This window comes from Cheilinus undulatus, linkage group 6, assembly GCF_018320785.1.
Source record: "Cheilinus undulatus linkage group 6, ASM1832078v1, whole genome shotgun sequence".
NCBI classification, from domain to species: domain Eukaryota; kingdom Metazoa; phylum Chordata; class Actinopteri; order Labriformes; family Labridae; genus Cheilinus; species Cheilinus undulatus.
Genome location: NC_054870.1, coordinates 5,113,897 through 5,138,866, shown reverse-complemented (window position 1 = coordinate 5,138,866; position 24,970 = coordinate 5,113,897). Strand labels below are relative to the sequence as shown.

At 38.8% G+C, this 24,970-nt stretch overlaps 1 protein-coding gene across 2 annotated transcripts in view; it reads right to left on the bottom strand.

The window, feature by feature from the left end:
• Positions 1–2,204: 2,204 nt before the first annotated feature.
• Positions 2,205–24,970, bottom strand: part of vax1 (ventral anterior homeobox 1) — a 31,409-nt gene continuing 8,643 nt past the window's right edge. The window contains exons 3-5 of one of the 2 annotated variants that reach the window (XM_041789015.1): positions 12,086–13,085; positions 10,375–10,562; positions 2,205–4,052 (exon numbers count right to left, since the gene is read on the bottom strand). In XM_041789015.1, the coding sequence (XP_041644949.1) occupies positions 3,516–4,052; positions 10,375–10,562; positions 12,086–12,299 (939 nt within the window). In that variant the 5' untranslated portion in view covers positions 12,300–13,085 and the 3' untranslated portion in view covers positions 2,205–3,515. The remainder of the gene's footprint in view (positions 4,053–10,374; positions 10,563–12,085; positions 13,086–24,970) is intronic. The other variant, XM_041789014.1, reaches the window with a different exon arrangement.

Below are 24,970 nucleotides of genomic sequence, written 5' to 3'. Positions count from 1 at the left end.
AACACCATTACAAAGCAGCAAACAGGTATTTGAAGCTGCTGGTGCCTCTGGAGTCCAACCAACCTCAAGGTGTAGGATCCTCCAGAGGCTTGCAGTCGTGTATTAACCTACTATTCAGCCACCCCTAACCAATGCTCACAAGCAGAAACGGTTGCAGTGTGCCCAGAAATACATCAAGACTCATTTACAAACAGTCTTGTTTACTGATGAGTGCTGTGCAACCCTGGATGGTCCAGATGGAGGAGTAGTGGATGGTTGGTGGATGGCCATCATGTCCCAACAAGGCTGTGACGTGAGCAAGGAGGAGGGGGAGTCATGTTTTGAAATCACAGGGAGAGAGGTGGTAGGCCCCTTAGGGTCCCTGTAGGTGTGAAAATGACCTCTGCAAAGTATATAGAGTTTCTGACTGACCACTTTCTTCCATGGTACAAAAAGAAGAACTGTGCCTTCCGTAGCAAAATTATCTTCATGCATGACAATGCACCATCTCATGCTGCAAAGAATCCCTCTGTGTCATTGGTTGCTATGGGCATAAAAGGAGAGAAACTCATGGTGTGGCCCCATCCTCCCTGACCTCAACCCTGTTGAGAACCTTTGGAGCATCCTCAAGCTAAAGATCTATGAGGGTGGGAGGCAGTTCACATCAAAACAGCAGCTCTAGGAGGATATTCTGACATCTTGCAAAGAAATTCAAGCAGAAACTCACAAGTTCAATGGATGCAAGAATTATGAAGGTGATTTCAAAGAAGGGCTCCTATGTTAACATGCAACTTGGCCTGTTAAGTTGTTTTTGATTGAAATAGCTTTGATTTCAGTAAATATGACCTCCTAATGCTGCAAATTCAACAAATGACCATTTCCAGTTCTTTACAGCCTATAAAATGTTCTGAAACTCTGTTGTGCATAATAATGTGGAACAGTGTATTTTGAGTTTTTTTATTTTTGAAAAAAATAGTTATCATAGTTATCATTGGGAGGTTTGTTCAATTGATGACTTGAAAATCATACTGACTTTCTATTGCATCGACTATTTAGGAAAATCAGAGAAAAATATTTGCATAATAATTTGAAACGTGTTGTATATATATTGATAAATATAGACAGATAATATCGTCATTATGATGTCGTATCAGCAGATATAAAACGTTCTGCTGATATTAACCAAAGATTTGGTGATCAAAATCTTCCTATACCAGTTGCCATATGAACAAGTAATTTAGTAAAGTATTAGGCTCAGCCAACACACCCACATCAGCTAAAGTCCTTTTCTTTATTCATCTACATTCCTTGCCCTTTAAAGTTTGTTTTTTTGAGACTAAAATGTGTTAATTTGTTTTCCCTCAAACTTTAAATTGTGTGTTTTAAGGACTGAAGTTTTATGTCTGATCTACATTTAAAAAACAGTATTGATATTGGTATCTACAGTTATTTTTCAAATATTGCCATATCATAAAAGTGACCAGAAATCCAACATCATGAATCCTTAACATAAATATATACAGATACAATTTACAAGGTTTTAGAAGACTTTCAGGTACTAGCTAAAGTTAATGTGTTAGAGCGGTTACCTATCATAGTTAGAGGGAAACCTTCTAAATCTGCCCTAAAATGCTTCAAATGGAGACATTTATGTTTAAGGTTGTACACAGTGCCTGTAGAAAATAAACATAACAGCTGTTTAAGGAATTAAAGCAACATATAAAAATTCCTAATTAATAAATTACTGTCTCAGATATGATTTATAAAGCTTTAACTCTTGATTGGTTAATGCTTTAGTAATGCTCACCAGTGTGTCATCTTTATAAAGTGTTATCCCATTTGGAACTATCCACTCATCTAAATGTAAAGCCTCCTCTGAGCTCTCTTTTTGTATATGCCATAATGTCATAATTACATACACTATCATCTTTGTTTTAGAGATGAGAATAAGAGCAGACTTTATCTCCACAGCACCTAAACGGTAGTAAAAACAAAAACGTAGACAAGCTTAGACACGAGGCCGTGATGTGTGAGGTATAACAGTCATGAAATTTATCACAACTTGATTTATAGCAACATGTATGAAAGAAAAATGAAAAACACACTTGTCTTTGTCTGTAGCCATATACATAATATATATGCACATTTGTACCACACATTTCACAAATTTCAAGATATTTCACAACAACAGCACCAAAGAGCTTTTGATTGATTCCTCCCCCACCGCTAGTACATTCATTCATTCAGTATTTTCCAGATAGACTAATAATCTATTAATTACATCAGTGAATAATTTACAATAAAATAACAATTTAAAGGTACATTTTTCAATTCCAGTACTTTTATACTACAATAATTCCATTCAGTCTCCACATGCATCAGTCTGCCTACATCTTTTATGAAGGTCGTGGATTTCAGAAAATGTCACACGGGAGGAAAGCTTATTATATCGTCTGATTTACTGAAAACCTGTTACCTTGTAGTGTCCGACAAAGAAATCAGCTTTGTAAAGCTGAAAAGCTTTTCTTACAAACTCCCTCCTTTAAGTAATTTCAGCGCTGTGCCTGGCTGCGGCAGGGAATAAAAAGTGTACGCAAAAACTCTGAGAACTCACAGTGATTTAAAATCACAGACAGTAAAAGGTGGGTGGGACAAAAATGCCACAAAGTGAAGAGTTTTGTAGTAAATGTTAAAAAATCCCCCACTAAACCGTAAAGAAAAAAACACCAAACAATTAGACCGTCATGACAACACCTTCTGCAGCTGGATCATGTTTTGGTTTGTAACACAAAAGAGGCATTTGCATTCACATATCAGATGTATGGTGCTCACACTGGCCTTGCAGTTACCTTCAAACCCATGCACATCTTTTCCTCCCTAAATTCTAAAATCGGCCTTGCCTGTCCATTCATAACGCTGCATTATTTGCTGATTGGATCTCGCCCAGTGCTGCTCAGGCATCTCCCTTCCTCTAAATCTACTCTCAGCAGTGACTGCCATCATCTAAAACAATCAAATCATTAAACACAATCCAGAAAGGCGACATCCCTCCGCACTTTGTCATCAATCCTATACTTCCTGCCAAGCACTACATACTTCTTGTCCTGCAGGGATAGAGCCTGTGTTGTCTAAAGGCGGCCATATTCTCCCCCGAGCCCCATGAATATTTGTTATCTGGAGGAATCAATAAGAGTAAATATTTAACAGAAACCTGAAGAATCTCCTCAGAGTGGCTCTCTGTAACTAAATCCTATATGAACATTTTGTGCAAAATCTTTTCAACCCCCACAACCCACACTACACTCACAGCCACACACGCACGCACAAACACGCACCCCGTCTTTGTTAGATGAGCTTTTGTAGGTCTTTGTTTTCTTCCTTGTACAAGGCGCCAGATGTGCAACCAGAATACATGAACTGCTACAGAACATGACACAAACATGATGACAGAACGGGCAGAACAAAGACAGAAAAAAGCCAAGAAATCAACCAAAATATGTCTTCAAGAAACAGTTTTTCCATTTAAGAAAAAGGCATCATTCCAGGATTTTCTTGTCCATGGATTCTTTGCCATTGGTCCGCGAGTAAGGCTCAAAAGCAGAGGAGCTCAGGTAGCGCGCTGAGAGTTCCTGCAGGTTTCCAGCCAGGGAGCCAGCCATGGACAGCGGGTTGGAGGAAATACGGGTAGCGACGCCGCCAAGTAAGGAGGGCATGGGGAAACTGAAGAGGCCGTGAGCCGCCGGCGAGCTCTGCAGGCCCGACACCGTCCCTGAGCTGGTGACAACCGGCAGAGGAGGGCTGCCACCCGCCGTGCCGGTGCTGCCGCTGCTGCTGCTACTGCTGCCGTTGCTGGCCATGGCCATGGAAGGAGGGCGCAGGGCCGAGCCCAGCGTGCCGCTGCCGCAGTGGGGCAGAAGGCCTGGAAGGCCCGGCGGGGTCAGCAGCCTGCCCTGCTCCAGCAGTCTGAGCACGCTGCAGGTCGCCGCTGTTTCTGAAACCACAGAACGCAGCTCCGAGTCCTTCCCCTGGTCCTTCTTCTGCTTAGTGCGTCGGTTCTGGAACCAGACTTTGACCTGGAGACAAACATGGAGAAGAGGACAAGCCTTTAGAGACACATAATGGAAGTCGGGTAATCTCAGGATTATGTCTTCTATTTTAATGCAATCTAAAACTCAGAACAGAAAACATCTCTTTAAGACGACTGCCCTGCCATAACTCACACTCACTGACACTGTAAAAAGGCCTGTGTAGAAATAATCTGATGGTCTCAGTACTCTGAGATAATTGTACCATGAGCTTCACAACAGTGTGTCTGCAAAGATTACATAGATCGCTTTTAGCAACACTTTTGTTCACAAATCAAATGTAGGAAAGAGCCCGTCAGCTCCTTCCCCTTTACATTCAGACTAATGTATAGTAGCTCACATGACGGCGTGCCCACTCACAGAGGGAGACAGAGACACGTGGGTCACCAGGTAATGATTGCAGATGGTGATTGATCAAAAGCATTAATGATTGCATTCAGTCATGGAGGGGAGGGCTTCGGCGTGCTACGCTAACAGACAGGAGGTTAATTCAATCAGAACTTGCTCACAGATCGCCTTTCATATGTAAACCACTGCGTCACTTTCTCAGCCTCTTACTCCACAAAAGGTCCAACCATGAACTAAAAACCAAACACTCGGCTCTCATGTGTCACTTCGTCTTTGTTAACCTCCAAAGAACCGGCAAATACACAGAACAATAAACAACAGGGCTGTGTTCATTGGCTGGTTAGCGACCGGCTCTGCTTCAGGACAAAATCATAGAAGTTTTCATAGTTGAATTTGTTGACATGCACAAATTCAGCACAAGTAACACATGTATGGGCAGTTTTATCATCAGGGAAAGGTGGGGAAAGGTGTGGGCATCAAATGCAAGCTATAAATCAACAAGTACTTAAGGTGAGTATTAAACATGTAAATGAGGTTGCTGCACATTTTTAAAAGGGAAATTCAAGACATTTTTACATGCAACTGAAGAGAATTTGCACTGTTTTTGCACAGTGTTGTGTTGCTGCTTTTTGGGCTTCCATTGCAACTTGCAATGCTTTACTTCACTCTTCCTCCCATTATTTGAAATTATGTGACACTTCATGCCATTTATGGATGTGCACTTTGCACATAAACAAGCAAACCTGCAGCAAAATTCAGACAGTGCAGATTAAAGTTTGCAGACATGTGTAAATCAAAAGGTGAATGAAGTTAATGCAAATTTTAAAGTTACATTTAAGACCTTTTTAAGACTCAACTGAAGATAACTACTTTTGCCTTGCTTCTTTCTGGAATTCCTTTCTATCATTCCCTGCAACTTTTATCCTTAAGCCAAATTCCCACAATCATTTATTTCCCCATCTTCTTCTATTCTCTTCCTTTCATGGCTTGAGGTTATGTGCAGAATGCACAGCTTTAGATGCTGTGAATCATCACACAAACAAGCAAATCCACAACAAAGACTCCACAAAAATCCACAAACAAGTCAGAGCAGGTTAAAGCTTTACATTTTTTACCAAAAAAACAGAAAAGCTATCTAAAATTAAAGCCTCTTTATCGTAAAAATAACCCTTTTTAAGAAACTATAAGATCTTATTTTTAAAAACCGTATCAGGGTTATTAGAGGTTTTACAGTCTGCAGGATCCCTGGCAAATAGGGTGCTAGAGTGCTTAAAATTACACCACAAAGGTAGTTTAACTATGCTAAAATTCCCTGGAGGATTGAAGCAACACCATCAAACAAGTTACAGTGAAGCAGATCCATGAAGAACCATCAAATAAATAAAAGAGTGGTTTTTAGTGTAATAAAATGGCAACAAAAAAATTAAAAAAATCCCAATCCGTGGCAGAAGAATCCATATGTGTCCTATAGTGCTCATATATTGTTCATTTCTATGTTTGACCTTGTCTAAAGACGTGCTAAATGTTTTTTCTATATCACGTTTACTCAAGGAAGAGGTGATAAGAAGTGCTGCTTGCTCATAGATGTGTATATCCTGCAGTGACGTGGCTTTATTTATTTTCTTTTTCAATAGTTAATTCTTTTTATGGTTGTTTTTTACTTTTTGAGGTGTCCAGCTACTGTCAGCATCACTCTGTGGTATTTTCTGTATGAAGTGAAAACATTTATCTGGCATAGGCGCTTAAAAAACATGCAAACCTGTACAGTCTGTGTTACTCATGAGGAGAAAAGGGGGCATAACCAAAAATTATATTTGCATTAATATTAATGTTGATATAGACCAACAACCTTCTTTCTATTCTACAGAATATATCATGACAAAGTCTGAAGGAAAGGTTCATTTTTCTACATCATAATTCCTTTACAATGCCTTCATTTATTTAAAAGAAATGCTTCAAAGTATTTTTTTCTGAACAGCTGTAATCGCTTTAAGCCTGGGTCACTAACCTGTAGATCCTGATCTACTGGTAGCTGCAATAGGTCTGGATCTGATTTTTCTTAACCCTTTTAGTTTATCAGCAAGAGCAAGATTTACTGCTGCAGATCGGTTTTATATGTGCAGTCTCACACAGCTGCTTCATTAAAAAGTCTGACATTTGCAGGTGTTTCATGGGCTTTAAATGCCAATTTCACATTTTCACAAAGGTGTAAATAAATTCATTACTAGCAGAAATTCTTAAATTTGGGTCATTCTTTTAATTCCATCTTTAAAACATAATAAACCCTAGGATTGTGTTTCATTCTTTCTCTTCTGTCACTTAGATCGAAGACTGTATTTGTTGCTTGACTCTGGGTAAAATTTAATGTCATGAGTTGTTTTTTCTCAGGAAAATTTGGATGGAGAGATCCATCTCTCTGTTAGCATCATAAAGGAGCCGTCCTTGGTGGCCACTGGTTTAAGCTATATGTAAAAGCTTCAACGCATATTGTTTTTGGCCCGGGGCTGCTAACAAAACTAAATCCACCCCTATAAACATTCCCATTCTTCCTCAATAATTTATTTTCTTACCCAACATATTTCAAATGGCCATCATACTCTGTGATTTTATTTTCTTATTTGGACGCTTGAAGAAAAGGAATTTAAGGACATGATAAGACCAGAAATCAGAGTATGAATAGATTTTTTTAAGTCACAGAACGCGACAAGCTCCGCACTCACACACACTGTTGCACATTTTAGTATTCAATAATTTTCACGTTTTGGGTATGCTTAATTATTTTATGACCTCTATGTGTGCATGCATGCATCTGTGTGTGCATCGTTTGTGCAGTAATACATACACAAATACACCTATGCATGATATCTGTGCAATAAAACATGCATTAACACACCTGCAGGCTCTGTGCAATTATACCATCTGCTTTATGCACTTTAACTGTCACTAGTCTTAAGCATGCAGCCACCTTCTAAGTGAGTCGTTGCATATCAATGCACTCTTTATGTTCTTTGGTGTCTGTGTGTTGTCTAACTACGGATGGAAATTAGCCTATGGCTACGATCTGGCACATTTACAAGTCATGTTCATCACTGTGCACTGCCCTCTGTAAAATAAATCAACAGATGACTAAATAAAAAAACCTCATTATAGAGATATTATAAACTCTTCTCAGAGTTAAAGCGGTTTATACTGAGCATGTGCAGTCTGGCAGTGAATTTAATACAGACAATCTCATCTTGTTTTGTCATAAAACTGAAAGTTTGCACACACTAATTGCTTCCATTAATTGTGGAAGAAGCAGCTTCCTCCACAAACTTCGTGCAGCACCTGATGACATGACACATCTTTTTGCATGCTGTCTGATACATCAGCTGCAGAAATGTTCATATCTGCATATTGGCAATAAGATCGTGCATCCTTCATTAGTGAGTTTTGGGTCTTTGTAACTAATATGAGAAAGAGTGTGGCCTAGACCTGCTGGTTTTTGAAGGAAGTAACATCCGTTATGTATTAATGCTATTCAAAGACACACTGATTTTAAAGAACATTTGCGCAAGAAATCTTCTCATAAATAAAGTTTGACTTGTGATGAAACAATTTCAGCGAGGTCATTTATTAGCCTCCTGGCATGACAGCCGCTCTCTTCCTCTTCTTCATGATCTCATTAATAGTGATGATAGAATAATACAAAAACATGGATTTCTGTGGTGCACATAAAGCTCCCATTAAAAACACCTGACTGCTTTCATATGAGAGAAAAATGTGGCTGTACCAATCAGCAGTGAGCCTCCCGCTCAAACCACGGCCTGTCCAATCACAGTGAACATTTTTTTCCTTTACTTCAGAAAGGCCGTTTGACCCCTCGCCATCATTTAAAATAATTCTACACAATGTGGAAAAGCCCCCAGTCTCCTCTGTTTGTAAAGACTCTGAACGTGGAGCTCCATTTACATTTTCAGCGTAAAGAGAACAAAAGGTGAAACAAGAAGCTCAAACAAAGGTGAATAAAGCTGTGCACGCAGCCAACGTAACAACCTGAGACAGCAGAGGAACAACGTGTTGATTTTTCACCACAATGTCATGAAAAGGATGAAAAGAAACAGTGAATCCTGAAGGCTTTGTTCTGACAGAAAAACAGGGTCCATACCAGGGCTGGGGAACCTTGAAAAGGCTTGTTGATATTTGAAAATGCTTGAGAAACGTTTGGATGTTAGACAAGGGGCTTGAAATTGGGCACAATTTTGATTTTGACTTAGCCAGGTGAGATAGGATGTAAAGGCTGCTGAGGCGTAATGCATTTGAACTTCAAACTTTTTATTCTTTCTTTGAGCTGCTGTTACAAAAACCTAACCATGGGAGTTTATAGGGCAATATCATCTATTTTAATATAAGAGTGAAATAAATCATATTTAATCAGTTATGCAAATCTAACGTTTGAAAGTGCACCTTTAAAGGCTTGAAAATGCTTGTTGATATTTCCAGGTTTGTTTGGATTTTGAATAAGGTGCTTGGAAATTGGGCAAATGTTTGATTTTGACTGAGCCAGGTGAGAAAGGATGCAAAGGCTGCTTGGGCGTAATGCATTTAATAATCAGATTTTTCCTTCTTTATATCAGCTGCTAGGAGAATACTTGATCATAGGAGGTTAATGCATCATAAAATCTATTTCCATTTGAGCAGGAATTGAAGTAATTGGAGAGAACATTTATTTGCAAATAAAATCATAATTTACAGCAGCTGTAAGATGCTGGAAAAGCTTGAAAATGCACATTAAAGTACATGGAAAGTGCTTGAATTTCACCTTTAAGAAGCTGTGCACACCCTGCAGATGCTTATTTTCAATATTCCATGTGTATAAAACAAATAACCTGTTTAAAATTTTCCAGACATGAGTAAGTAAGTGATTTTGTTGCCAAAATGTAAAATTCAAAGTGTTAAATCATTGGAGAGTAAAAAAAGTCAGCGAGAACGAGTAAAATATACATTGCATTTGTGGTGGAAACAGTGACCTCGCTGTTCTCCAACAAACAGATTGGACTTGTCGGTCGTGGTGTGATTATATGACGAAAGGTTAACCTTGAGCAGAGATCTGCAAGAGCAGCGCTGAAAGCCACAACACATTAGCACCAAAGACCAAGCCGATGGGGCCGTTAGCCGCTTTGCACATTTTCAAAAATAAATAAACAGATGAATGAAACGGCAGAGAGTAGAAGCAGAAGACAGCCGGGGTTCTCTGAGGTCTAAATGCCACAGGGTGACCGGGTGACTCGGATTTAAATCTGGTGTCAAATACAGAGTGCAAATGCAGTTCACGCACAGCGGACACTGCTGACCCACCGCTGACCCCACACGTATGACATGAGGAGGAAGTCCGGGCTTATTATAACGGCAGCCTTCAATTTACCGCCTCGGGCGCCGAGGTCTTACACTCCATACGCTCCATCGACGCCACGTCGGATTGATTAGGGTGATTTAAAGGGATGCAAGCAATTTAAAAGGATTTCATTGGTAACCCTTAAAGCTAAATATAAACAAAAGCTCACAGATTAAAAGTTCAAAATGCCCATAAAACCTGCAAATACTTATAAATTAACCTGCAACAATCATCAACAACTACAACTTTTTAAAGATTCATGTTTCCTTCAAAGGATTAGTGCTTTAAAACAGGCCCTTATATTTAAAAAAAATCAATGCACCAAGAAAATCAACAACTCAAACACTTCAGTTAAATGTAGGATTCAAATAAAATGACTCAACCTGAATAAATTCAGCATCCTATCTGACAAAGCCATGCACCTTTAAGATGACTACATGAAGTCATAAGGGACATACAGAAGCAACAAGAAAATTAACTTTCTACTTCAGCAAGAACAAAAGCACCCATAATGACTTTTATTTTGAAAAAATTCCCACTTTTCCTCATCCTAAAGTTGTCCCTTTAAAACGTGTGATGCATACACACCTGGGTCTCAGACAGGTTAAGCTGACGGGCCAGCTCTGTGCGTTCCCTCCCCACCACGTACTGACACCTCTGAAACTCCATCTCCAGCCGGTAAAGTTGCTCTGCAGTGAAGGACGTGCGAGTCCGCTTAGGGCGGTCCAGATCCAAGCCTTTCGGGAGGATTATCTCTCTGATAGATCCTTTAGCATCTGCAATAAGGAAGACCTTAAATTAGCAACACAGCTGCAAAAAAGGTAGCGCTGGGAAGATGCAGATTCATGCAGCACACCTCAGTGTTTTTAGAAAAATAATGCAGATTTTTATTACAATGCAGGAGCAGATGCACCATTAATCCTGAAGTGTGTTAAATTCAGATTAAATAAAGCGTAAATCAACAGCTTGCCTTTGTTTAAATAATGTATTACAGCTATAAGATCCCAAAACATGCATTAATATTTTAGCAAAACACATTAAAACAACAGAATATTCTTTATTCTGAGGGAGAAAATGAGAGGAAATACCTAGAAAATAAATTCTATGGTTCATTCAAAATTCACAAGTATGTTCCCTTTTGGGTAAAAAAAATACTTCAAAAGTGTAAACAATATTAAAAGAAAGAAAATAAATTGATTCATACATTTTTAAAAGGGAAAAAAACAGTGGATATCTGTTTTATGATTTAAGACTTCTCTGATTTGTAAGTGCACTCTGTATTTTTGAATGCTGGAAATAAATAATAATTGCAAATAAAAGCAGCTGAAATGCATGGAATTTAAATTACGAGAAACAAAGTTTATAAAATGGTTTTATCCTGAAAACATCAGTGCTAATTGTTGTAACGATATTTCCTGTAGTGAGAGCTCGGTCTCATTAAACCTTGCAGAACTAATCCTCTGTTTTTGGTGTTGTAGTTTGTTTTCATACACTCTTTTTGTTGGGCCAACACAGCATGAAGGAAATTCCATAAATTACTCACAAGGTAGCCGACACTCAAACGCCCAAACACTAAGATGATTTGACATTAAATATGGATAAGAAGGGCATTTTTGCACCTTTATTTCTCTGTATTTTTAAAATGTTTTTAAAAGAGTGTGTCAATTGTACAGAGCCTGAAGATTTTTGTAGATAAATGCTTAAACTTGCATGTAATCAAATTTTCCTGAGGATGTTAATTCAACATTTTTGGACTTGTTTCATTCAGTTTAATTAAAGTGTTAAATTAGAGGAGAGATTCAGCTCATCTAAACTGTCACGAAAGCCAAATAATAATTTTAAAAACTGTGGCTTTGGATGATCTACAATTAAATATGCATCTTTTAAAAACTACTTATTTTGATTGTACATTTTAATGATAAATAATTTAGTTTTTAAACATTTTCATGTGCTCATAATTGTGCTCAAACTGCTAAAAAGAAGAGGACACACTCTTTATTTTAAAAAGCAACTTTAAATGAGCAAAACATGGAGGTAATTCATTTTAAATTAAGATTATTTTTTCATTATACTTTGATTTTTAATTTATGTTTAAAGCACATATTTTTTTAAGTAAAATAAATGTCAGATCAGCTTTTTTTTCTGCGCATCAGCTCCTAGTGTGTGTGATGTTTTAAAGGCTTTATTTCCAAATCTGCTCTCTCACATTTTCTGTTATTACATGGGTAAATTTACAGCAGATTTAACGATGTTTTGCGTCGTTAATCCTAGAGTTCACAAAGTGGCGGAAAAGCCCTACCTCGGACGAGTATCCTCCGGCAGTAGTCCGGGTCCCCCGTGCTCCCCCTGTTTTTCTCGCAGTTGTCCACGGTCCCAGAGGCGGAGAAAGAGTCCTGCTGCTCCTTCAGGAAGCTTTTGGACAGGCTGCCCTGGGACTCCTTGTCATCTTTCCCCTTCTTTAGTCCATTCTTCAGCCCCATCGCATCCGTCTCTTGGTTGTACCTGACCTCCATGCTCAGTTTATCCTCTTGGACCTGCAGCTTGTCCGCCTCTTTTTTCCTTTGTCAGGTGACAAAAAGGAGATTACGCAGAACACGGCGCACCAGATGGTGTGGACAGTGTGGGTTTTAGTTTCAAAACAGTACCTTTCAGCAGGGCAGGGTCAGCTATCTAATGTTTGCTGGAATAGTTCCGTCGGAGCCCAAGGAGCCCTATTATCACTGACCAAACTCCGCTGCCCAATGATCATGGACTTCTCAATGAAACTCAACAGCAATTCAGTGCCCCCCTTTCCTCGTTACATAGACACCAGGCTGATAGATGATCTCCAAATAATCAGAGGCATGGATGCGCACTCGCTGTTTCAATTGATTACGGTAGTTTTGCTGCCTCCACATTTGCGTAACCTCATGAATACACTGAATTGTTTTGGGAAATAGATCAGGTCTTGATGGAGGGTTTTGCTCGTCCCGTCCCCCTCAGATTGCCTGCTCTCAGCCCAGAGAATCAAGACAAATGATTGGTCTTGTCTTGCAACCAACCCTCCCTGAACCCCACATGAAGGCACACAATCACAAGGGTACGACTCTTCCAGACCTGAAAAAAGTTCCTGGGCGCTTCATTCTTCTGTCCACAGAGCACGGCCGGACTTTTTTTCCCCCCGACTTTTCACTGCGAACCTGATTGCCGCAGCATGTCCGCGAACTTTGATCCTGTTTTCTCTTCGGCTCTCTCTCCCCCAATCAATGGAATTCTGCAATGTGCGGATCTCGCCACTACGCTATTGTAGGCAAGAGACGCTGGGGGAGAGCCAGAGAGAGAGGGGGGGAGAGAGAGAGACGAGTGAAAAGAATAACCAACAAATCCGTGGTGATGATCAGAATTTAGGAAGGCGCCGGCCCAGGTGGTTTGAGCCCCGGAAACAACGGCGTGCCAAGCTTAAACTGGAAGTGTGTTGAAGTTCCCCGTGTCGTCCTGCCATGCCGAGCTAACACCCCATATTTCAGTATTTAAACGGCAGCACCCCAGAAGCCATCTTTAGCTCTCATAATCTTAACCTGCCCAATTGAAAAAGACAAAAAAGGAGAACAAAACTTGTCATTAGTGCTTAGGCAGCCTACACTCTCGCTCTCATACCTCTGGAATGGCCCCTACCTCCCTCCAACACTCGCCTTCCAGCCCACTACCCACCCACCAAACCACCAACTCTTAGCTACTTTCATTGTCAGTGCAACAATATCTCTGAACACAGCAGTGGCCAGTAATCCAATAAGACCATTGATTAGGCCACAATGATTCAATTCAAACCAGTGGCCCAGTGCAAGGAGCATTCTCTGGCCCTTCTTGTCACCTTAGCTGGCCAGAAGCCCTCTTGAAGGAGCCCCCCTCCCTGAGTGCTATTCATGCCTTTATGGGAAACAGAGAGGAAAAGGAGTGAAAGATGGCAATTATCTAATTGGACTATTAACAAACAATTCTGTGAGTGTGGCTGCCCGGCAGCAGTCTCGGGTGGGTTTAAGGGCCGCATGTTGGACTAACTTTATTCACTGAGTGTTTGGGGGCTTCTGCTTAGAGTGGGGCAGGATCCATTGTCTGAGAAAGGTAAAAAGGAGGCTAAAAAGGGAGCGACTAAAAGGGACCTGGGCTTCGCAAGCTGTGCTGCAGAGCCCCAGCCTGGGAAATAGATTGAGGACGTAGCGTCGCGGCCTCTCAAATACACACAATGACCGTGGAGGAGAAAAGAGCGATGTGTTTGGTTTCTACGTGCCCTAAAATATCACACACATCACGCCAAGAACACTACATACATGCATTTCCAATGGTGAATCACCAATCTTTTTAAAAAGATCTGAAGTAAAATATTTACCAAGGCTTCCTTCTAAGCACAAGCAGAGTGGAAAACATAAAATGAAACAGCAGAAGTAAGAGCCTCCAGCCTTTCACATTAGATACTCAGCATATAAGGAGAGATCTTTAGAAAGTTCTTGCAGAAAACGGTTCTAATTCCCCCCAAAAGTCTTCCTTTTGTCTCTTATACCTTGCACTAAAACAGGATGAATCAGAATGAGCATCTTATATGACGGCTAACGTCATCAGCAGCCTTTACGTTGAGTATTCTTGAGCGAGGTGTGCCGATGAAGCGACAGTCACATCACTGGACAAAGTGAATATAAAACCCACAGCTGGTTTCACTTCATTTGTGTGACCTTTATGATGTTAACGTATGAACACATGGAGACTACAGGGAAGAATAAAAAATCAGTGCATCATGATAGAATAAGCTCTCAGATGGACACTGTTAGACAATGCAGGGCTGATATCTGCATTAACACACCAAGGCGGGCGCTTCTTTATTAAAGCTGCACGTGGATATCTGATGTATTGTGAGGACAGTTGGATAGCCAACACTGAGGAGAAGTCATGTGCTATAAGACAAAAATAAAGGGGCACCGTGGCTCCCACAGCAGAGAAGAATCTGGTGAAGGGATTTTTGTTCCACACTAAGGATGTCAGTGGAGACCCCTACTGGTCAGAGCCACTCACACATCTGCAATGGTCAAATCCCCTCAGGCCAGCAATAAACCCCCAACATTAACAAACATACACAGGCCGTTTCACCAGGGGGTAAAGGGGGCAATCACCTGAGGCTTTGAGCTCTGATATTAGCAAAGATGTGCATCAAATGTGAGATATACATCCTACGGAGAGTTGGTGAAAAGCTTTATGAGGAACAGGCAGTTTGTGCAAATAGCAAATCAACATGCATGGGCGAAACTGTCAGGGTCCCACAGGGATCGGTGTTAGGTCCAAAGTTGTTTATTTTGTATATTAATGATATTCACATGCAGTCTAAAAAAAGTAAAATGTGTGTTATTTGCTGATGACAACATTATTCTTTGATCTGGGGAAAATATCCAGCAGCTATTGGGAGAGGTCACGACAGAAATAATTCAAATAAAAAGGAGGTCTGACAAACAAATCATCATCACATAAGAGCACATTCATGTTTGGAATAGGGCTGGGCAATTAATCCCGAATTAGATTAAATCACAATATGGCCTGCTGCAATTTTAAAATCGCAGCAGTTGCAATATTTCTTTGACCTGAAATTTGAGTCAAATTACCAGTTTAAAACTTATTTTTCCTGCAGCACAGATGTCATACATGTCATATCATACATTAAGACCCATTTTTAGAATAGACTACAAAAAATCCTACTTTCTTTATTTTGTACATTTTTCTGATTAAATATGAGGATTGCATAAAAATGATCATTCCTCCAAGACAATGATTCCTATTCAATTTGCAGTATGAGTCAAAATCATCACAATTAGATATTTTTAAAAATTGTTCAGCCCCTGTAAAATCTAATATTGTGTTGGTTGTAATATATAATGATTTATTGCTTGTTTTTGTCGGAAAATACATTAGATGAAGAATTTAAGTAATAATTGCATATCAAATCGCAATTTTAGGGGGAAAAATGTCGCAATTAGATTATTTTCCCAAATCCTTTAGCCCTAGTTTGGAAACTGTAACACATTTTTATATTATACAATATCGAAAGAATGCGTGAAAACAAAATTCTTGGAGTGATTTTAGATCACAGAATCTTCTGGAAACCCCAGAAGAGTTACGTTTGGCCTAAGATGGCAAAAAGCATTGCAGTTCTAAAATAACTACAAATCATTGCTCATTCTTTATTTTTCTCTTGGTTTTACAATATCTACTCTACGGTGTGGAAGTTCAGGGCAACACTTACAAAAGCAACTATTCTGTATACTTCAAAAAAGAGCGATCAGGATGGTCCATTATGTTGGGAACACACTAAAACACTGTTTTTAAAATCACAGGGATTTAAAATTCCAGATCTGGTCAAATTTAAAACTGCAATTATCAAGTTCAAGGCAAATAATTCACTTATTATTGGAACAAGTTGGTGAATAGATTGGAGAGCTGTTTATATGTTGGCTATAAAGACATCTGAGGATTTGCTTCGATAATTTGAGTTGAGAGTAGAATAGTGGTAGGGATGTATAAATTCTAAGTCTACCTTTTTGGATACAATTAATTTAATTTGTAACTGATTTTTCAGTGTATTATGTTTAAAATAAAGTTACTCATCAAACTTTCATCATCAAATCTATAATTACATTTTCTATTTAATCTTATTTTATTGTAAAAATGAAGAGAAAAAAAAGGGAAAAATACAGAACAAACCAGGAAATGTAATACATGCAGAGCACGATAATTCTGACATCAGGTAATAATTAAAGAAATGTTCAGGAGAAGCCAAGAGAAAGCCATATGGGCTCATTGATAGGCTCTTCTAATTGAAAAATTAAATGCTTGGATAAACGATCAAAATCATCCAAATTAATCTGTTAAAACAAGAAATCAAGAACAATGTCACGACAGGAGGAAAAACAAAAGGTAAAAGTGAGAGAGAAAATTATGTCAGAGAATTATTAAGATGTTTATGTTCTTAATTGGTCCAACAAAAAATCTTCAGTTCATTTTTTGAATGAGTTTAAGCTGATGAAGTTCCTGATATGAATCCATCCAACAGTGAGGTCCTTGAAATCACATGGAAAACCATGAAAAAGTTCTCCTACAAAGACCAGATTATTGACTGACCTTGTGTCTGAGATAGGTGAGAGTTGAACTGAAATAAAAACAGACTGGGAGTAAGTTGTGAACAGACTGGGAAAAGGATAAGCAAACCTGAAACCAGTTTTAATAGTATATCTGAATGATTTGTAGAGACTGGGACAAAAGAGATGAATTACTGAATCTGTTGGCAAATGTGATCATTTAGATGAAATGTTTCTGTAGAGAAAAAATAGAGTTGAGGTTGATTTTGAAGGTGCTGGCCGAGTCAGTGTTGCAGTATGAGATATATGGATAGATCACTGTGCAGTATAAATGAAGAAGGCACTTTCTAGGAAAAGATGCCTTTCTCTAATGATGGTGCCAATATTTTTTTGCTATCAGAGATAAGTGTAATATGGTAATAAATGGTTAGCCTATTATGAAACATTATTGTAGATCAGAACATCAAGGAGTTGACCTTTGGTCTGCAGGTTTTTGGGTAAGAACATCATGTATGAGCTTTTCTTTGTGTTGGAGATAATCTGACTGCCTTGACCCAAGTTAACTTTACATAATTCTGTGTTTATCTATTAACATTGTTACCAGATTAAAAAATGTTAGAATCATCAACAAACAAGATAAATATTTTTCAAGACTAAATAGAAATCAATTTAATAAATAAGAAAAAGTACAGGTCCAAAGATTAAACCCTGTGGAACCCCACAAGAGATCACACTGTAATCAGATGGGATATAAATCCAAGACAGTAAAAAGCTGAGTATTTTGAGAGTGAAGAAACAACAATCAGCCCTACTGTGGTTCCAATTCGGTCAAAATTCATAATATATTACAGTCTGTCTTTCTACCAAGGAACTAGAATACTCTGTAAAGGTGATAATAAATCTTTAGGTTTGTTGTATGACAGGTCACTGTGTTATGAACCCCCAGGTCAAATTTTAGTCAGATAAAACATCTTAAAGTTTATCAAATCAAACTTAAAATTCATGAAAACCGAGGCAGTAATATCAGCTCCGGAATGATGTGGGCATGTCTGTTGAATAAGCTGAAACCATGACCACAAATATGATCCTCTTAGATAAAAAAAATGCAACGTTCTGAATGGAGGAAAGCCCCTGGACCTTATGCTGACCTAAGGATTGTCAAGAGAAGTCTCAAAGACTCAAATCTCGCTGTTACGATGCAGCTTAACAACAAACCGTACAGAGATGAACTACTCTGTAATTTTATATCGCTGTACTGTTGGGGGGGGATAACTCCACATTGGTGGCCAGTGACATCACCAGCCCACATATTTGCCCCGCCCAAATTAAACCCAGCCAGGAAAGAGGAGACAAACTTTCAGTCTTAATCCAAAATTCAGTCATATGTAGATCTCAGTGTTTTCAAATGTTTACAGCAACCATATTCAAACATATCTGGAGTGTTAAGACAGAAATTTGGATTTCACTTTGCAGGGTCTTTAATAGGAAAGAAGGATAAATACTTGTTAAGAATGTCACTAGTGTCATGTATGAAGTCCTAAACCAGGAAATAGCTAGAATAATAAATTTCCAGTATAGATGAACGGATTGACCTGGTATAAATATATAAGAAATACATAGGAATGTTTTATAAATACCATGTAGCTTCTCTGAGAATGATCATCAAGATCAGTCAGAATCATTTTTAATTTCCACTTTTTTCCATTTAATCATGTCCGTCTTAAAATAAAAGTTATTGACTTCCTGTTTTAACACAAACCTGCTTTTATAGGTAGACTGAAGATTTTAACATGAACTTACCACAGAAAAAGGAATTTGTTTTTAAATGATAAAGTAATGAGTGAACAGTAAAAAGGTAAATGTTTGATAACACAAGGTTCAGATGACTTCTGACTTGTCTACTGAGCTGCCTGTGAGTTTATAGAGTAAAATAAGACATTGAGGTGACTGATGGACTTATTTGACATCACTGTGGCTGCAGAGAGGCGCTGATGTGGATTAGCCAAAGTCAGCTGAAATAGACAAGATGCGCTGATTCTGGACTAGGGCTGAACGATATGCAAAAGTAATCAAATTGCAAACCCCCCCCCCCGGTATTGCAATTGCGATTTAATATGCAATTATTCTTGGGTCAAATTATGTATTTTTAACAAATTCAAGCAATTCATAATTCCATAAATAAGACCATGTGCATTAAAAAATGAAATTATTCAGGAGCAATTAATACATAGTAAAATGAATCTGAATATGGGGGTGCAACAAGCTTTAAGTTATGAAGGAGGTGGCTGGGTGGAGGAGGTGACGCTGATATTGAAAATGTGATGTCATTTGCTTTGTTTAAGGGCTTTCATTATCCTTTTGATGTCACTCATTTTGAAGAAAAACATATATAAAACAAGAAAAGGAGGATTTTTGTAAACCATTATAAAAAATGACACTTGAATGTTTGCATAATGTGCATAAAATCTCTGCTGCAAAAAAAAAAAGATTTATCAAAGTGGTATTTTGACACATTTCAAGTTAAAAAGATATTGCAACTCCTGCATGATTATAAACTGCAGTAGACCATATTGTGAGGTAATCTAATTTTCGATGAATTGCCCAGCCCTATTCTGGACCTTGATTGAGGGAAATTAATGTAATTGATGTTGACAGCCTTAACTGTTTCTCATAGAAGTTGGTTTGTCCTTTATCTATAGTTATGTGGCTTTGTTAACAATCACACAAATACATACACTTTTCCCCTCACTGTCGCTTTAACTCTTGTGTTATCCTAACATTCTGTATGCTTCACTTGTAGGGGTAAAAATGACATTTTTAAAATTAAAACTCCTAAACCAAAGCAGCGTATTTGAATTTTCCATCCAAAATCTGATGTTCAGAGGGAAGAGATGGCCTCTAATTCATCACAAACCCAGTTAATACCTAGGTTTTACTTTAAAAATGACTTCATTCAAACATGAGACACCACTAGATTTTTATTACAATATTCTCGTCATAAATGTTTTCTTTATTAAATTAGAGGATTTTTATTATTATTGCTAAATTAACATATCATGTAAATTATTCTCACAAGAGACTTGTATAGCTGTCCTTCACAGTTAATCTAATTGCAACTGCAATCACATAACATCATAAAAGGCTGTAGTTTGTTGTATTTGGTAGTACTGGAAAGGTTTACAAAATGTCTGGAGAGCAGCCTTTAAGAGCCACTATTACACTTTGCAAAAGTAACTTTATTTTCAGTGAAGGCAAAATGTTTCTATTTAGAAAATTATAAGTTATACTGAAAGCAGTACTGTAGTAAACTTCAGCTTTTTATGTCATTTAATATTTGTATGTTTTGAGCTGACAAACACACACTTCTAAACTACCATTATTCTCTGCATTTTCCTTGATTACCACGCAGGTAGACTCATGATACCATTCACTGATTATATATTATGATTTCACTCTATTGCCCAGTACTGTGCATTATGTCCAAATCATGCAGCACTACCGTATAGCATCAAAAAAGTAGAAATCTGCAGAAATTAACTTAACTAGAAAAGCACTCTAAGAGCGCAGACCTCCACCATTAGCCTTATCTCCCAATAGTGAAGAATCCTTTAAAAAATTGCTGGATCCAGACAGTGATCTGGATCACTTCCAAAATCTACTCAGTTCTTCCTTATGCTATTTCTGACATTTCCTGAAAATTTCATCAAAATCCGTCCTTCACTTTTTGAGTTATGTTACTAACAAACAAACTAACAAACCTTGCCAATCACATAACCTTCCTTGGCAGAGGTACGAAGTTAAAATCAGCTTTGCAAAACTGTGATATATACTTAATCACTGTGCAACAATTAAACAAAAAAAAAAAAGTCTGTTGCCATTTTTTAACCATCGCTCCACCCCACCTTTGAGCATAAACAATATTAGGTAAGAATAAAATAAGGTAACAGATTTAAAATGTAACTGAGAAGAACAGTAAGATTACAGAGAGTCATCTTTGACTCTAAAATAACACAACAGCAAAGAAAAATGGAGAACTGCCTCCTATCTCTTCAGCCCGGGGCCTCCTAACAACTAAAACAGCCCCTGCACATAAAGATGAAGCTTCACAGCATCCTTTGACATGCTGAACATCACGCTGTACTGTACTGTGACCTCTCTCTGCCATTTCAACACCGGATATTTGAACTGCTCAGTAAACACATTGTAATGTCTCAGGAAATCAAATCGAATCCTGAGCGGCTCGTGCTGTCCAAACAGAATAAAGGGGTGAAATTTCACATTATTTCAGGAAAGGAAACGGTTGTTGTTGCGTGATCGGCCGAGATGCCAGCATGTTTATTCATCCTGTGCAGCTATGAGTGAAGGATGCATACATTCATGGCCAGTTAACACCGTTAAAAGAAAACTGCAGGAGCGTCTGTATGCCTAACACACTATTAATGCCTCCTGCGATTACTTCAAGTTTGCTCTTTGTGATGGTGTTATTAGGGTCCGCAGTTACTTGGCACTTTGTGGCAAAGCCTTTTAGGTTCTCTAATACAAGCTAGGTTGCTGTGGAGAGCGCAGGCCTTGGAGAGCCTTGATGTCTGAACGAAAACATAGTAACTCAAGATGAATGGTTACATTCAGGGCCTTACTTTACGTTGACAAATGTGGCGATTATGTTCCACAGTAAGAGAGCAAGCTGTTCTTGAACCCTCTAAATAGAGCGTGCTTTGGTCTATGGTGGAGGGCGACACTGGCAGCTGAGCTCTAAAATTGTTGAGCGCTGATGGTTTTCACTGCAACTGTGGGTTTTAATCCTGCTTTTTTCTTCCTCTCCCGGCTCTACTGAATCCTTGGTGCCTTATAAATAACGAGTGCTTTTACTTGCCAATGATGGTAGGAAAACAAACTTTCTACCAATTAATCTTAAGGCGAGCTGTTTTAACTCCAATCCAACTTTACTACCAAATGTTGTGTCTGGTGGTTCCTGGCAAAAAGTGACAAATATTGTTGGAGCGTAACGAGGCAGTGCTGCCAGATTAGAGCAGAAATAACATCCACCATTAATTCTGATGAATAATGAGATCATGGCTGTCAAACATGGCTACTGACTGATTGCACAGCATTTTCATCGCATGCATTAATCAAACTTGAACCCCCCTAAAACTGAAAAAACTAAATGAAAATAGAATGATCTTATTTTAAAATGATAACATATTTACAAATACAAATAAATCACTTATGTTTTTAAGATAGTGGTGATCAGTGTTAATTCATCAACAAATATTAGGTTGAGAAATGATCATCGACCACCCTTTCTTTGCATGAGATAAATTACAGAAAACACAGAAAATCTGACTCTTTACAGGGCACTCATTAAATGTCAAAGTGTAAACCCTTGAATCTTATTAGTGGACTTCCTAAGACCTTTCTTACTTTTGTCACTTGTATATATTTCTTCATCATTATGGTGAAAATTACAGTCAACAAAGTGACCATGCATTGTTCTTTACCTATTTACAGCAAAATAAACAAAATAAAACCCATAAAGTGTATGCATATCAAAAAAATAAATAAAAAAGGAAAAATAAACACTAGTGCTGTTGCTCTACTAAAAAAAGAATCAAGTTAATCACATCACTACACTGTGATTAATCAGGATTAATCACACCATTTTTGAAAAAATAGTTTCAGTATATTTTTATGTTTTAACATTTTTAAAAGTTGTTATTGTCAAGTGCTTCATTTATTTCTTTTACTTCTATGAACAGCACATTGAAAGTGCTGATCTGAGTCCTTATCGATACCACTATCAATACTTTCTATAGTTTGGTGGAAAGACAAAATAAGGGCAAATATTTAAACTACAAGTGTTCTTAGCTGAGTAGTGCTTGAGTTAAAAGCTATGATTTAGTCTGTCACATCTATTGTATATCCCTCAAATATAAACACATAATCACACTGTATTTATTGAAGTTTCTCGTCAAAAACAACATTTTCCCATTTTTATGTGACATTTGGACACATCATAACATAGAATAAATAGAATACTTATTTAATGAGGTTACCTGAACGCATCATATTTTCTGTCTTCAGCTCCTAAATTTCGCTAATTAACTTGAATTTAGCCAATTCCACCGCAGATTTCTAAACTGGATTAATATTGTTAATCGTTATATTATTAATTGTTAATCCAGTGTGTTAAGCCAATAGCTCTGCTGGCAGAGCTATTGGAGAAATGTAGAGTGGGAGCTAACAACGCGGCAAGTCCCCTCCAGCTGGCCATCCCATTTGTAAGACCAGTGGAGAACCATCACAAGCCAGCAGCCATGACACCGACCTCTCTGCTAACTCCCGGGAAGGGATGGGAGATGTGAGTGGACCTTTAAAGGCAGCTAATGTTCCCACCGGAGATCACGCTGACAAGGCCGGATGTTGTCATGTGGTCCGCAGCTGCCAAGAGGGTACTCATCATCGAACTCACTGTCACCTGGGAGGAAGGGATACCAGCAGCACATGAGCTCAAGTGGACAAAGTCCTCCACCTTGGCCTCAGAGTGCAGAGACCTGGGCTGGGCTGCAACTGTCCACCCTGTGGAAGTAGGAAGCAGGGGATTTGTGGGCAGTTCAACCATATGACTTCTCTGGGCAACTGGGTTGATGGGGGCAAACCTGCGCAAGGCCATCAGGGAATTGGCAAAGGGGTCAGAGAAAGCCAGCTACTGGTTGTGGCTACGGAGGAGGGACAGTTATTGGGCTGTAACACCCAAGTAAGGGCAGCTGCAGGGGGTGGCGGGGAGACGTCCCCATTCAGCCTCTGCCCCCCCACCAGGAGATGTACTGGGTAGGGAGCAAAACATCTGTGAATGGTGGCTCCAGCTGACGACCCTGCAGCTGACCCAACGGGCACCGTAGCAGGTGCGGCAGGCAGAAATGCCAAGCAGGAAGGACATCACCTGTACAACTCATTCAACCCATCCCATTGTTGTTGTTGTTAGTGTTTTTTCTAACATTAGCAAAGATGTGCTTTGCCCCAAGGGTGAGAAGGGTCTAGCTGCAGCCGCCACCGTTATAAACCATGCTCCGTATAAAACACGCCCCATCGATCCATACAATAAATTAATTTTAACCCTAACCAGTGGAATTTAAATGCTAAACCTAACTCCAGGAAGCTTATTAATTAAAATATACACCTACCCCAATGAGCTACCTCTAAATCTAACCAGTGGAAATTTAAATGCTAAACCTAACCTAAAGCTAATTAAGGCCTATCTAAACTAATCAAAGTTAACCTTAAACTAAGCAAATAGCATAAGTGGGCATGTTTTGTAGGAGCATGTTTTGTAGGGGGCGTGGCTTATACGGTACTGCGGCTGCAGATGGGTATGATTGCCAAGGGTGGAACTTAAGACTTGTGCTTCGGTGTAAAGACAGTTCATCACTGCAGCATGTACCATAATTTTGGTTTTATCTTAGGGTGTTTTCACTCCTCAAAGTCCAGACCAAGGTCCGTGTTTTTGTTACATTGTATACATTTGGTTTGGTCTGTCTGGGTTTCGCACTGTCATTATTGCAACCAGACTAACAGACTTTACGTGATGAACCTACATGATATCGTCACCAACTACGTGGTTTGCGTGTGTCTGTAGTTTACATTGATTGGCCATTTGGCCGGCGGGCGTCTGACGTCAACATGAATAACTTGAGTCTTGAATGTTGTAAACAATGAATGAAATCGTCATTCCCACCATCATATTATTGTTGGTTTTCTACTACAAAAAGCAACAGCTTGAAGAGCTGTAAATACAGCTGGTCAGAGTTCGTCCTATGAGTTTTATCATTAGATGACAACTTTATCGTTGTCGACAGGAAAGAAGAAGAAAGTATGCAATCCTGTGAGTCATTGCAACACCGACTTGGGAGAGAAGGTATGTGTTGTAAAACTCTTGAAAAGATGAGCTGTCAATAGTGAGGTACAACTTTATCCACAATTTATGAAATTTTCCGTGCTTGGACAATCTCCATTTAACATAATAACGGACTTCTACTCCTTGCGTAACGTAAAGCAGCTACCGTTAGCCCACCCTGTCCAGGCTGCTGGTTAAT